Raw genomic sequence first — 15,540 nt, 5'->3', positions numbered from 1 at the left:
TTGGCTTAAGCTGTCTCTTTAATATTATATCTTAGAAGAAAGTGCTTTTAAGATTCTGTTTGGTGTGTCCATTTAAACCCATTCATTTCATCTGGTCTACATGACCACCTCAATCATGCAACAAAAACAAGTCTGTATAATACAGTCAAGTAATTAATAGTAATTTGTGAATTGTGAGTGCAGTTCTACAAGAAGGCTGACATACACCCAACAACCTGTTTCACAAGCATGACATCCATGGTTTGCATGGGGTGAGCATTAAAACCAAATGCATCCTGATATAGAAGTAATGAAACTTAAATTTCATTAAAAACGCAGGCCATGAAACTAACTCCACATAAAAATTAAAGTTGAGAAATGTTCTGTAACTCCATGCCTTTTTTTTTTTTTAATTCTGTGACTTTGATGCCTCCTTTCTCCACCTATGACTCCAAATCACTGATGGTGTATGAATTCAAAAATCACATTCTTTGAAAACAGAAGTTGTCTAAATAACTATTAAGGCTATTAAATCTCTCACTTCTGATGAATTTGTCTACCTTCAGCATCAGCTTTCAACTTTGTTGCATTCTGTGTTAGTTACCTTAACTTGCAGGTGCTGTGGAGGTGTGCCCATCTTTACATTAGCAGACCACAGCCTTATAATGTCTACTCCAGTATTAAGAACCTAAAGTGATGGATTTGGCTGCCAGCTCTTGATTTTGACACTTGATATAAAATTCCACGCAGTGTTTTATGAATAATAGTCATTTTCCACTGAGAAGGGGAAAAAAAAGTTTTTAAAATGTGTATAAAAATGTCTTTAAAAATAAAGACACGATCCAGCTTCTGGTCCTTGCAATCACAGTGGTCACATACAATGGTCCTCTCTCATCTCCTGCAGTACCTCCTCTAAAGCTTCCTTCATTGTCAGTTTGGGAGATCTGTGCATGTGGATAAGCTGAAAACAGAGGGGAAAGTTTCACTAAGTCACGCTTTGACCAGTATTGTTTTGAAATTACTTTTGTGGAGATGAAAAATAAAAATAATGAGCTGGAAATTAGTACAATGAGTACACTTTAAATGTCTGTTATTTCCATTACTGAGTCAAAAAGCTACAGATAAGTGTTATTCACAGCCAGTGCGTGAGTATACTTTACCTTCTTGGTGTCCTCGAGAGTGGTATATCTGTAGTTTGGTGGTTCCAGACTCTGCACCAGGCTGGAGTGCAGGTGGCGGTTGCTTTCAATGAACCGCCTTGTCATGGCAAGCTGCTGTTTTAGCAGTTCATTGAGAACAAATACAGCTGGATTGAAGGTGCTGATTGCTGATGGAGAACCAAGGGATACACATTGCAGGGTTAAGTTGAAATATTTATGAATGTTTAAATGACAGTAACAAAAAATGTCTTTTAACTATTTAACTGATCTGGAAGGCACTGTCTCCGAGTATATCACCTATAGATGGCGCTACAGCTTCATAATTTTTTTTTTAAATGGCCCCACCACAGCCATCAGTATGACTCACTTGAAATTTGCCATCATCCTTGTACAAACCCTAATAATCCCTGAGAATTACCATCTGGATCCAGGTTTAAAAGATTTTCTGTTATCAGTGTGACAAATCCAAAATTTGACAACTTTCTAGTTTTCTTGACAAAGTGAAGAGTCTCAGTGAAAGTGTGTTTTCAGTGCCGTCTGTTAGTTAATCTGTCAGCAAGATCATGTGGAAAATGCCATCAAAAATCTTATTTTTGAAACATTTTGGAGAAAATCATGATCACTTTTTTTAACCAATGAGGAGCATAATTGGCCTGATGTACTAGTACACCCCAGGCTCTTAGTAGGTACACCTATGGTATGAATTTTAAAATAATACATCGCTTTGTTCTCATATTATTGCATTCATAAGATTTTCTGAAAACTTGACCTCTGACCTTGACTTTGAGGTCAATGTCACTGAGATTCAAACTCATCGAAGATTTTTTGTAGGTGTTTCTATGGTATGAGTTTGAAAACCCCTACAGCATGCCTGCCCGCCTGGCAGGGTGACAACAATACCCAATCAGACTTTTACAGCTGAGGGGTAAAAAAGCACGTGAAAGAGCAAAATTTGAAACATCGACCATGGGAAGAGTACATATGTTAAAAAATATAGAATGTTTTTTTTTATTATTTTGTATTTTATTTAGTTTTATTGGTTCTCACCTTCTACCATTTCTGCATTGAGGGTATGAGTGACCACTGGAGAAGGATTTATGTAGGTCATGCTCATCATAGGGTCCACAGCAGGAATATCTGAAAAAAATAAATAAATTAAAGCTCAATGCGATAAGACATAAGTTCTAGTTGCCCACTCAGAAAATGGGGACCTCTGGTTCACATCGGCATACATAATCATGGGCTCATTTATGTTAGTCCCTGTCAATCAACACCAACGTGAAACAGCGCTCAAGCTTCTCTTCTTTTGTGAAAAGAAGCTTCAGATATTCACTCATGAATTCATCTTAACTTGTATTGATTTCTGCAATTCACTGCTTTCGTCACTCATTAAATCTGCCTTCCAGTGCTCGCAGGCAATGCAAATGCCAAATGGCTGCTCCCGTGACACTTGTTGCATTAAGGATCCAATTTAAAATTCCTACCTACCTACAGAGTATTGCACAGCCAAGTTCACTCTTTATCTTGCTCACTCAAGTCCAACAACTCAAAATTATTCCTCGTTCTCTGCACATGCCTGAAGCCACGGAGCCTGACCTTTAAAATGCTCTGAAGTTTGTGGATTCTGTGGACTTTCTAAGTCAGCTTCAGACATATCAGTTTACTCTGGCATTTTAGTTACAGGATTTTAAAAAGTAAATAAGTATTTCTCTTAGATCCAAAGAACAATGCAAGATAAAGTTCAGATTAGCGCCTTCATACAAACAAGATCTCCTTTCACTTAATAAGATGATTTAAAGGAATTTTGGTGAGAAATGGTGTCTCTCTCACATCTTAGATAGACAAATACTATGTGTAGCAGACAAACCTGTTGGCCATGTTGAAGCCAGTGGACCAGAATGGGTCTGTACTGCAGTCTCTTTTAAAACCTTTCTGGCTGAAGTACGTCTCCTCGACTGTTGATATGAAGCCTGGCCCTCATGTAATAATGACGGTCTGGAGTCCTCACTTCGGCCTTGGCTGTTTGACTTGGAAGTGTGACTGCGATCTGAGGTCCGTGAGGTGGAGGAATGACTTGCTTCTGAGAAAGCTCTCGAATAATCATCTTCTGTCCTCCCACCAGACATGTCTGAATCCAAACCCCCATCTCTGACTTCTGACACCATCTTCTCTTCACCTCCATTTCTCTGGAGATCCTCTGACACTTGACTGGCACTGTAATCTGGCTCTGTTTTGCTCTCACTCTCAAAGTCACTTTGGTAATCCAGCAGCTGGTCTTGTTGCTGTTCCTCCTCGTGTAGCTGCTGTTTTCTGTCTGGAGATCCTGGAACAGGGCTACCCTGTTTCATGAAAGCAAAGATATCAGTCTAGGGAGTCCTTCAGAGAATTTAGAGATCTCAGACAAAGGGTCCCTTGAAGAATATTATACGTATACTAACAATCTGCCTTCACCTACATGCAAGGAAATTTGACAAACACAATAAAATGCCGTAAACAGTTGCTTTCTCCAGCTGAAGAGTATCTCAAAATGTAAGTTCATCCTGTCAAGAATAGGAGCATTACTACTGCCCCATTTATCTCCTTGAGACAGGATAACTAGAATTCGCTGTATATATCTCAGCAGAACAGCTGTCAGTTGGTTCACCTCCTTCAATTAAAGTCTGTAAACTGGACCACTCAACAGTATTTGTGTTGTTAGTATTTTTGGAGCATTTCTACTTTTTCTACTTGCGCACTTTATACAACATGTCTCATCAATTCATTTACATCAGCATGTTTTCTATGCCTAACTGCTTCTATCTAACATTCACACATCCACTCAAATTGCGGTTCAGTATCTTGCCCAAGGATACTTGGCAAGCAGACTGCAGCGACCAGGGATCGAACTAATAAATCTTTAGAATGTTTTTTGACCATTTTAGAGCAGAGAAAGAATCATATTTAAGATATGACAGAAAACACACTTATAATCATATATCACATGTAAATATCCAGATTATTGCACATATGTGTTTTAATGCTTGTGGTTATTAATGTGAGGCTTTAACACATGGCTGTTTTATGATGTAAGATTTTTTGGTTTCGTTATTAATGCAAATTTCAGTGCCCCACGCCAAGGAGAAAATGTCCTTGTGGACAGAATTTAGAGTCTCCAGCATTAATATCAGTGGCGTTACATCAACTTCAGGGTGTCGATTATCGTTCATCACTATCACAGACACAAGGATACAACTTTGCATACATACAGTTATTATCTTTTTCCGATTAGGATTTATTTAGTGTGTGCACTGTGGAATAATGTTTGCACATAACATCAGGAACCTGTGATTAATACCTGAGTCACAGCTCCTTGCGCTTTCTTTCTCACTATTTAATGCCGTAAGGAACATCAGGCAGTCAGTGAAATCACATCAAGAGCAATTTAAAATATTTCTTCCTTTTCTTTGACACTACTCTAGCTGGTGGCTCCCTAGGTGGCCGGCTATTCTTGTTATATAAACAACAAATCCAGTGTCTATAATAAAGTCTTTCTCATTAAACTCATTGTTTTTATTTTATGTTATTTAACCAAATTCTTTTGGTAATCATTGCTGCTCTTTGTCTGTGGCAGCAGCAGTCCTAACCCAACAGCAGACAGAGTAAGCAACAGCTAGGGATCATAGTGAGGCATTTACCTGGATGTTCCATTTGGAGCTGATGAGCAAATCAGAATTCTAATAATTTTAACTGCAATAATTATGTCTTGTGGTCCAAAACACACCTGTTTCCCCCTATCTGAAAAGATGATATTTTGATGATGTGTTCATAGCTTGTTTTGACTTTGTGTATAACATGTTTTCATCGATATAATGAGTGCAATTCAACAAATATTTCCTTTAAAGTGGACCTGCTATGCTCTTTTCTTTCATGCATTTACCATTATAGTGACTGACATTCATTTTAAAAATGCTCAAAGTTTAGTCAGGTCATATGTGCAAGTCATCTATGCGGGCCAAAAACTCAAGTGTAGTCTTATATGGTCATCTCTGGCACACAGCTGTGTGGAAGAAGCCCAAGCCACCTACTGCTCAAATCATGAGTTTATGAGGGGTAGCCAGTCAGAGCAGAGTTGGTTGGATGGGTTTTTTTCAGAGTGAGTATGAACAGAGGGGGCTGCACCAAGCCACAGATATGATGAGTCGAAGATAAATATTTTGAACTCTGAATCATGCAAAGCTACTCTGGCAGAGTTCAAGAATACAAATATGGTGCTATAAATGAGACTAATAGGTCCTCTTTAAATTATGCTACACTGAATGGCAAACTTTCTCCTTTCTTCTTCACTTTATACTTGTTTAGAACTAATTCCTGTCATTTCCCACCTGTTTTCTTGGCGTTTCTGCATTAAATTCAAGGCGAGCAGGTGCAAGGTCATCCAGTGTCATCACATTAATCTTGAAGTCTGCAGAAACATAAAACCACAATGACAGAATTTAGAGTGTATATTCACGTAGCCGACTGTAACATGTTACTCAGTTTATAGCTGCTAGCAGTGCAACGCATAAGGCTACAAAAAGACACTAAAAACACCTGATGATTAAAAACTGAAAACTGAATATTGAAAGAGGCTAACTTGTAAATTGAGACAATCTCATAAAACTGGTTTATGTGACAAACTGGAACATATCGCGCGTCAGGGTACTAGAAATAAAGCTCAGGTCACTATGACTGCCAGTAGCATACTGCTCCAACAGTATCAATTACTGGTAAAGATACATTTATTATGAATATTATCAATATGTCTTTGGGCCTAGAAGTTGTACCTCCCATGTGGTAATGACAGGGACACTAGATCACAGTTATTAAACCAAACTATTACATTATTTGTACATTTACACAGCGCTTCACTAAATAGGAATAGTTAAAAAAGAACTATCTATACATATATACTTTTAAAAAAGAATATCCCAAAACACAGTCTAAACTAAGTTAATTCTTTGCACGTTAAACTGTAGTAATTTTTAAAAAAAAAACTGTGTGTTTTGAGGGAATAACTGATGATGCTGCAAATATGGACATGCTTGAAAGACGGATGGTTTAACTAATACCCGTGTTTGCCATTGTGCATCAGAAGATAAAATCTATTCTTTTTCTGTTGTTATCAAATTAATCCACTATCAAATGCAGCAGCTTGTTAAACCTCACAGTGGCTCGATACAATAAAAAGGTTCTCGAGACACTGATAATACATGCTTTATTCCCCTTTTTCCCTCTGAAAGCACAAATGTTGTTTTCTGCCTTCATGAAAAGCTTTCCAAGAACTGCCAAACAAATTAGATTCATCCTGTGAGTTCATTTTGTCATTAATAATTTTTCTTCAAGTATAACATTACTTCAATATTGAACAGAAGAATGACCACACTGTAACCTTCTTTTATACGAGCAGTAATGAGATGTTCATTTGGACATTAGTGATTTTATTTCAGATATAAAGTCATTAATGTACAAAGGAATGAGCGCCATGTTGCCCTCTCTTTCATAGGAGTGATCAATACATCATACTCCTAGATTGCTATTAATAGTTAAACACAAAGAACACAGCTGAGTCCAATCAACTCTTGAACACTAGGACTAAATGCATTTGATGAGCACCTCTCACCTTCAGAAGAAACTGAACTCATCTCACTGAGTGGGCGTTCAGATCCCGTCTCCACGGGGAAAAGCTCGTCCAGAGAGAGCACTTCACTGCGTCCTGAGAGGGAGGACAGGGATCGCTGTGGGCTTTCTGGCCTATAGGAGGTGCCCGGTCTTTCTGGAGGATGTGGGGAGGAGACACGGGGTGGAGAGGGAGAAGAAGAGAGCACAGAGGGGCTGAAGCGGGCCTGGGCATGGCCAGTGAATCGGAAAGGAGAACTCCGGTTAGAAGGAGAAGCAGAGGAGCGAGGTGGTGCTGTGTTGGAGGGTGGTGAAGGAATTACTTCGGCAGTAAGTGGAGTGGAGTGAACTTCATGACTGCTTTTGAGGAATACCTGTATGAGTAGAAAGCACAGCTGCTTTGAGCTGATAAAACGGTGTCTCTGAGCCATCAAAGTGAAAACATTATCAGGTTTTCACTGTAACCCTTAAAGTGCAGGTTGCAGGAAAACAGCCTGATGTCTTAACCACGTACATGTCTGGCATGATTAACAACCACTGTGTGAATGTGGCTTGTCATTATTTCCACAATGAAAGTCTGTCATGCATAAAAGTCTGTCTATTATGTTAAAATGATTTAGCTCTGCCTTCGTAATCATTCAATTTAGACAATTTCCAATTTCCTGTAATAAACAACTTTTTCTTTTATTAAAACTGGGTTCAAAATGTTTCTTTTTCTTATTAAAACTGTTTTCATGCCTATCAGAATGATGCTGTCAGTTTATAGGCTGTAAGTACTGGGAGTGAACCAAGCAAAAAAACCACCCAAGTGTACCTTATCTGACTTTTTCATGGAGGAAGGTCTCCCAGGTCTTAAGAAGCTATAGTCTGTCGAGTCCAGCGAGTCTCCAAGCAGTTTCTTCATGTCTTCTTCATCACTTTCCAGACTGACACCACTCGTTAGTTTAACTGACTTTGTCTCCAAACGCTCTGAAGATGCTACACGATCTGCTGCTCTGGACCTGACTCTCACACTAACATCTACACTTTTTGGAGCCATAGTAAGAGATGTATTAGTGTTTTCAAGAGCTCCAGCTGCTTTCTTCTTAAGGAAACGGGTTCCCCTCAGGCTCTGGTCACTGCTAGACTGTACAGACTGTTGCACAGATGTCTCTGGGGTTTGGGTGACTCTTGCTGGTGCTGATGATGACACTCCCAAATCCGAAGTCAGAATGAGGGCAGATTTTGTCTCCTGTCTGGCCTGATCCTGCGCCTGCTTGCGGCTCCGGATGCGACTCTCAATTTCAGCCAGTCTAGTCAAGGATGCAGTCTGAGTGGCACGCCGTGAAGATGATGCATTTCTGACCAGCGATATTAAAATAGGTAACTTCACATCAGAAAACGTTTTATTCTTTGTGCAAATTAATAACCACATTTTTATATGTTGAATCTTACCTTGATTCAGATTCAGGGTGCATTTGGTCCCTGTTGACGGGTGACTGGCTGCTGTTTGTTGGTGGTGGAGCCTTCTTCAAAAACCTGCTTCCTCCTCCCAGAGAGCTCTGCGGCCTGAGACCCTAACCAAAAAATTATAAATTAATTAATTAATAAAAAATTTATACAATTCATGTAAAGTTGGATTTACTGGGTTCAACAACACTAATGTGTAGTCTTCCATTATTGAGCAACAGCAACAATTAGCAGTTACCTTGTTTGAATCCAGTTCTCTTCCATGGTTCTTTTCAGCATCCGTAGCTTTAACATCCCCTCCAGACTCAGGAGCTGAACTGACTGAGGACAAGTCGCTCAGATCTGGGAATAATTTGTGTGTTTCGGGGGGAGCAGATCTGGGTTTGAAAGATTCACCTACAGAAACCTACAAAGAAACAGATTATATTTATGTAAGAAGTGCTTTAAGATTTAATCACTGTAGTACCTCATTCTGCTCTTACATGTGAATTATACTTCAGAGTCACGACTTGAATGACATCTCTATCAAACCTCACTCTGGATCTCACTGGGAAGCAACTTCTGGCATGACCAGTCATGGAAGCTCCAGTACCACCACATCTGTCACCAATCACTTGAAGGATACGGGGTCCCCTGACCCCTTAACTGGCCCCACACCAAGCATTCTCATTCTCTAAGAGCTCCTCAGCAGTCCTGGACCAGGATAATTCAATTAATCTGTTTATTGACACAGCCATTAAGGTAGTCCGAATGTGGGTTTTACTGGTTTTCAGGAACATCTTTTACAATGTAATTATATATTTTTGTCAAGGAAATATCTTGTTATAATAGCAGCTGTTGTGTTGCTGCAAACTGCATGTTAAAAAAAACTAGCTAGACAAGTAGCTTGTGGTTTGTGTTTGTGGCTATTGCTAGTTGTCAAATCTAACCTTTGGTAATCATGGATATTGGCTCCTCTCAGGGTAACGCCAGTGGCGGCAAGGTTAAGGATGTCGTGTCCCACCCTTGCCCAGGTGTCACCTACTTTCCCTTGACCATCTCTGAGAAAACCCCCCACCCCTTCTTCATTGCCTGTACGGCAATCAGGGGGGAGGAGAGGGATGTGTAAGACAGAAAAATATTGCCCACTCGCCAGGCACCCATCAAGCAGCTCATGACTGCTGTCCCAGTGTGTATAAAGAAGATGAGCCATTACTAAACATTTTCCTCAAATTTTGGGGCTCACTTTTTAGCGTGGAGCAGTCAGTGGCATTTCATCTCTATCTGAACAGACGTTCACTTGTGTCAGTGGGACCAAACCTTCCAGGTAAGATGGAGTATTTCACAGCCTCCATGTACCAAAAGGTTTATAAATCAGAAGCGCAGTCAATATAAAATCTGAATGTGGTCATCCTGCTCTCAGCCTACCAAGCTGAGCTGTTTCAGGACATGGGCCCCCTGCTGGATAAGGGCTCAATCAAGGCTCAATCTCTCCAGCCTTCCTGGCCAAGACAAGGTCATTATGAATTCTCCATATAAGCCATCACGAGCTAGGGGATCGTTTGAGGAGGCACTAACTCCTATGCAGCAGGTTAGCGACCTGAGGAAGAAGCAGGGTGAAGCTTTTGACCTCTGGCTTTCCCATAAAACCACGCCACACCAGCCTCCGCCTACCTGCCCAGGCAGCAAGAGGATGTAAGGTAGGCTTCAAAGGTCCTACTTAGCAGCTATCGAAGCAGCAGGTGCCTCACCAGCAGCGTCCATCCAGGCAGAATGAGAAGGCATCATACCTTCTATATGAATACTATATAATCCATTGTTTAGTGATAGATAGATACATACATAGAATAAAGCTGGTCTTTAGGAAAGATTAAAGATTCCATCAAAATATGAAAGACTTAAAATTACACAAATCAAATAATTATTTAAAGAGCTCAAATGCATTTATAGTATCTCACAAGAAATATCTCACAAGAAATACTTCTTTAGAAAATCTGGTAAATTTCTACAAGAGCACCACTGAGAATGTCACATTGAAGTGTTGCTATTGAAAGGAAGGACCTGCATCACACGGTAAGCACAGCTCAGTGGGACAAAACTCCTGGACCTGAATAGCAGCAGAACAGAGGGCCAGGAGTGAAAATACCACCCACCGCGTTCACAGCCTGTTTGAACCACTGCTGTAAACTAGTATCAACAAGCTGAGAAACAACCTCTATGACACTCCATTTTTCTGCTCCATTAAAGCACTGGTAACAAGGAGTAGAACTACACCCACACAATCTGCAATTTACATACATACCGCCCTCAGAGATGTGAACTGCAATGCAAAACCACTTTACAACCTCTATTTGATCATTTTCATCAAAATTATACATTTTTATCTAGATTTAACTTATTTGTTTATTCATATCTGCAGTACGGGGGGCCCACAGGGAACGGTTCTGGCTCCGTTCCTCTTCACCATCTACACTGCAGACTTCTCCCACAACTCCACCCAGTGCTTCCTGCAGAAGTTCTCTGATGACTCGGCCTCATCACTGATGGGGACGACAAGGAGTACAGAGGACTGACCCAAGACTGTGGACTGGTGCCAGCTGAACTACCTCCAGATCAACACCAGTAAAACCAAGGAGCTGGTGGTGGCACAAACATCCTCCACTGCAACCACTGAACATCCAAGGTATGGACATTGAGGCTGTGGACAGCTACAGGTACCTTGGTGTTCATCTGAACAACAAATTGGACTGGACTCATAACTCAGACGCCCTCTACAGGAAAGGGCAGAGCAGACGGTACCTGCTGCGGAGACTCAGGTCGTTTGGATTGAAGGGCCCACTCCTGAAGACCTTCTATGCCTCTGTGGTGGCCTCAGCTATCTTTTACAGTGTGGTCTGCTGGGGTGGCAACATCTCTGCCGGGAACAGGAAGAGACTGAACAGGCTGATCCGCAGGGCTAGCTCTGTTCTAGGATGCCCTCTGGACCCAGTGGAGGTGGTAAGTGACAGGAGAATGGTGGCTAAGCTGCCATCCCTGATGGACAACATCTCCCACCCCATGCAGGAGACTCTGACAGCACTGAGCAGCCACTCCTTCAGTGGCTGCGGCACACACGGTGTGGGACAGAGAGATTTCAAAGGTCTTTCCTCCCCACTGCTGTCAGACTCCACAACAAAGACTCCAACTGATCAAACACACACACCCACACATGTGCAATAACACTAAGTGCAATACTCTTTTTCTGACAAAGTTGTATTTTTACTGTTGTATACAGCATTTGTATTCTATTTTTATCCTATTGTATATTTTATTCTATGTATTCTACTGTACATAGTGTTTTATTTTATTCTCTTCTGTACAGTTGTGTACAGTATTTTATTTATTCTTATTATATTCAAATTTTTTGCTATATAACTTTTGCACTGTCCACTTCCTGCTGTGACAAAACAAATTTCCCACGTGTGGGACTAATAAAGGTTATATTATCTTACATGCCAAATTTCATTGCATCAGAGTAAAGTGACAATAAAGATTCTGACATTATTGTTACCAAACGTAACGCAAGAAAACAAATTAAATTATTTCATCGCTTTTAACTATGATGCTGAAGAATTTCAAACTTAATTTTACCACAGACAAGGTAACTTTCCCGTGTAAGAACAGACAGCTCTTAAAAAGGGGGGGAGGCGACAGCTAAAGAAAACTCGGTACATACCCGTGTTTTGGATGAGGACTCTTGCCTGGAGCCCTGAGCGTCTCCTCCGTAGCTCCGCTTTGCGGACAGCAACGCCTGGGCTCGATCCACAGCGGAGTTTCGGCCGCCTAGTTTCCACATTTTTAAAACACTCACTTTCTGGCAAACTGCTCCTTGATACAGTTCGATATGTAATATCACATGTTTTGTACGCAATTTCCACAGTAGCTAACCCATGTTATCCTGCATACGAGAGACTACTGTTGACTAGCAAGTAGCTAAAGCTAAAACTTCTAACTGCACAAAGAAAATTCGACATAGACTCACTTAGATGCCTTTCCTGTCAGTATAGTTAATTATCAATTATGCAACATTCAGGAGTTCCCAATTAAACTACATTATTTCCGTATCCCACCTACTACGTAAACGAGTATGAGTTAGAAGCGTCTGTTGTTTCCATGGAAGAGCTTCCGCCTCCGTCTTCTTCTTCTTGGTAGTAAGAAAGTTCTCCTTGGAGCGCCACCTACAGTTCAGTACAGAAGCTACGTGTATGTGTCCTACATGGGCACCGTTATGTTTTTTTTTTTCATTCAGTCCATTTTTATCTCTGCACTTTAGTCAAAATTAAATCTAAGCTTTGCTATTTTATGTTTACTTTAATTATATTTAAAGCTATTTGGCTGCTATGTTTTATTCATTATCAAAGAAGGTTCGTAATTTGCGATCTATTCTGTATACCTCTGTGTCCAAGCATGCGCCCATTTCCCTCCATTCCCCCCATTCCACATTAGTATTGTTTTGTTGGTAATAATAGTAAGTTAAACTAGTTTAGTTATTATTCTATAATTCCACAAATACTACAAAAATCATGGTAGAATGGCAAGAAAATGCAAAATGGAAATAGTAATATCTTAAACAGACTGTAGAGGTAACCCTGGCACTGTGCGATCCAGCAGGTAAATGTGAGTCTTTATGATGAGCATGTTTAATTGTACACCAAATTTAATATGCGCTGATTTTAAAACACGCGATAGCAGAGGATGGTTTCGATCCATCGACCTCTGGGTTATGGGCCCAGCACGCTTCCGCTGCGCCACTCTGCTATACGAAGGTGGCTATCCGATTAAGCAATATTAACAGGCTTTAGTATATTGTGTGATCTGAATTGCTGTTAATTAAGAAAATATATAGTCTCTCTGTCTATACATATGATTACATATTTTCGCTGCTAATATGAAAGATAGAATTTTTTTTACATCGTGCTCTTATGTCAGAGTTTTCAAGCGATCAATAGCAGCAAGACAAAGACAAAAAATCGTTAACAACTGCTTTGTGTTTATTGAGTTTCTACTAATTATTTTCAAATGTTGTAAGGCGACTATCAGAAGTTTTGAGATAATCTTTTTTGTATTATGAGACAAAGGGGCAATTTAAAAGGAATTCAATTAAATGCACGCATTTTTCTATGGATATTTCGGAATAGCTTCACAGATGCTGCTGAATTGTGCAAATAAACTAAACAAACAGATCGATATATGAAGTACCTGCATCTGGCTGCCTGCAGTGGTTCAGTGCAGATGACACTAAGATGTTCCAGGTTTTTCATTATTTATTTATTTTTTTGCCTTCTTCTGGCTTCTCACATCCCGGAGATAAACACAGTCTGTCTTTTTCACTTTTTCCTGCCCTGCGTCAGATTGTGGCAGCATAAAAGTCAGACAGCTGACAGGAAATGCTGTTTCTGGATAATAGAGTCTATTTTTGTATGCTCATAGAAGCAAGACAACAGAGCAAATCAGGCAGGAGTGATGACAGATTTGACCTTAGTGAAGTGAGTACATACATTAAAAGGAGGATCTGGGGTAAAGTGGGTTGCCGATACAGCATAACAGCATTGTAGGCTAAAGAGTTAAAAATATCACACCCTATATGAGCCTATAATTGCCAGCTGTTTAGAAGGGAATTATGTGACATAGCACTGAAGTGAACTGCTGGGATTGCAGTTGAATGTCGCCATATAATTTGCTGGTGAGCTCAGGTAAGGTCAACACCTCTTGTTCTTCGGTCCTTAAACTATTTCTAACCAGTTTTTGCAAGTGTGGCTTAGACAGGCCAACGTTTGCGGAGTGCTGGTGTCTTGATGGTGGAGATTGTCCCTAGGTCTGTAACAATGCTTGACTCAGCTGTGAAATCTTCCAGTTTATTTCAGCAGTGTCTTTCTTATTAATGTGGCTCTATCTGCCTCTATGATTATGATAACTTTTCCCTCACTTTTTACTTAATGTAAGACCAACGTAGTTCATGTGTGGCGTGTAAAGAGGTGAGTACTCAGCATAGGTAATTCTTGAGAGATCAAACACCAGTTTCGGGATGCCAGTGTTCAAGGCGCAAAGTCAGTAGCTGGACTTCTACGGCTTGAGTTTCTCTCCTATCACAATGTAGAGATTTTTCTAACTCTTGTTCCAACTCAGCAGTTCATTGAGCTGAGCTGAGTTTCAGGCTGACAGAACCACAGTAATTAAAAGCAAGTAATGCTACTGATTAACTCACATCAGTCCCTGTGATTGATATTACCCCTGCTCTACAGTTGAGCTGTTCTCAGTATTTAGATTAGTTGAATCCCGTTGCATAAGCAGACTGAGAACACACAAAACTGATGCAGCACACAGGTGGAAGACTTTTTCCATCCTGTAATTCTGCCTACACATGTCCTTCTATGTGTTAAATCAGTTAGCAAAGTCACTACTTACGTCTAAAAGGCCACACATTTTATAACCTCAATCAAAGAATGGCCGTCAGGACAAAACAGAACTTGCTGTTGCAAAGTCTTTGTAATGATGGGATACCTATAGCACTGGAAAGGACTGAAAAAGAGCAGTACTGACTGTCTGGTCAGAACACAAAAATAGTCTCCCCATCTCTTCCTTTGTTTGTTTCATTGTGGTGTTACTAGGAGAACATTTATTGAAATGACTCACGCCTCTCCTTAAATTCATTAGATCCACTTATTGGATAAGTGCTATGCCAGAGAGCAGTGCCATCCCACACATCCATCCATCCAGTGTGCTGACCTGCCACAAGTCATTTACAAATTACACCATGGCACTATAAGTTCATTCAGTCCTACACACACCATACTGTCTTTATGAATCAGTGTTCTATATCTGATACAGCAGCTCCTCAGTCCTGCGTTATTGCTTCCTTTCCAACTTTCTTTTTGCTTAAGCAGAATTTCACATTTCATTGTTTATTTTCATCATCATTGTATTACTTAACCATCTGCGTGTGGCTGGAAATTTAAAGTGCTGTGAGTTCAAATCGTGTCTCTGTACACTGCCAATACTGATATAATTTCATGGAGAGGCCTCTTTCAACTTCTTGAGATTTTGTTGTCATCATTCGCTACGATTGGCTCATCTGTTTCGAAACAATGAAACCAGTGATGGATTGAATTTGAATTCCCCGTCAGACTGAAATTTTACACTGTTCGAGAAATAAGCAGAAAGATCATTTTTATGGAACACTTCAGGTTAATGCTATTACTTAAATAAGATTGAAGATGAAACCTTTTCCCTTGGTAGTTTTGCAGTCTGCATAAATGATCAAACTAGCGCTTCCTGCAGGAGTAAACCTCAGGAACAAGAG

General features: G+C 40.2%; 1 protein-coding gene and 1 non-coding gene across 2 annotated transcripts; both read right to left on the bottom strand.

The window, feature by feature from the left end:
* Positions 1-384: 384 nt before the first annotated feature.
* On the bottom strand, positions 385-12,368 carry cunh19orf44 (chromosome unknown C19orf44 homolog). Its single transcript, XM_005727262.1, has 10 exons — positions 11,917-12,368; positions 8,461-8,628; positions 8,208-8,329; positions 7,588-8,113; positions 6,778-7,147; positions 5,501-5,580; positions 3,007-3,478; positions 2,187-2,276; positions 1,140-1,306; positions 385-940 (listed from the first exon to the last, which is right to left on the bottom strand). Exons 1-10 carry the CDS (start codon positions 12,034-12,036, stop codon positions 851-853), a joined length of 2,205 nt encoding a protein of 734 aa, XP_005727319.1. The 5' UTR covers positions 12,037-12,368; the 3' UTR covers positions 385-850.
* Positions 12,369-12,926: 558 nt separating this feature from the next.
* On the bottom strand, positions 12,927-12,998 carry trnam-cau (transfer RNA methionine (anticodon CAU)). Its single transcript has one exon. It is a non-coding gene; the product is annotated as a tRNA-Met (tRNA).
* Positions 12,999-15,540: the final 2,542 nt, after the last annotated feature.

This window comes from Pundamilia nyererei, unplaced genomic scaffold (assembly GCF_000239375.1).
Source record: "Pundamilia nyererei isolate P.nyererei 1_Seehausen unplaced genomic scaffold, PunNye1.0 scaffold00023, whole genome shotgun sequence".
In the NCBI taxonomy this organism is placed as follows: domain Eukaryota; kingdom Metazoa; phylum Chordata; class Actinopteri; order Cichliformes; family Cichlidae; genus Pundamilia; species Pundamilia nyererei.
Note: the sequence above shows the minus strand (reverse complement) of the source record. Positions and strands in the feature narration are given on the sequence as shown.

Bases quoted from the DNA above. Each gene is read 5' to 3' on its own strand.
- cunh19orf44 (XM_005727262.1), bottom strand. From the start codon at position 12,036: ATGTGGAAACTAGGCGGCCGAAACTCCGCTGTGGATCGAGCCCAGGCG. The intron at 7,148-7,587 runs GTACACTTGGGT...CTACTCATACAG, and splicing joins CCATGAAAAAGTCAGATAAG to GTATTCCTCAAAAGCAGTCA. The intron at 1,307-2,186 runs GTGAGAACCAAT...GTTCTCCATCAG, and splicing joins CAATGCAGAAATGGTAGAAG to CAATCAGCACCTTCAATCCA.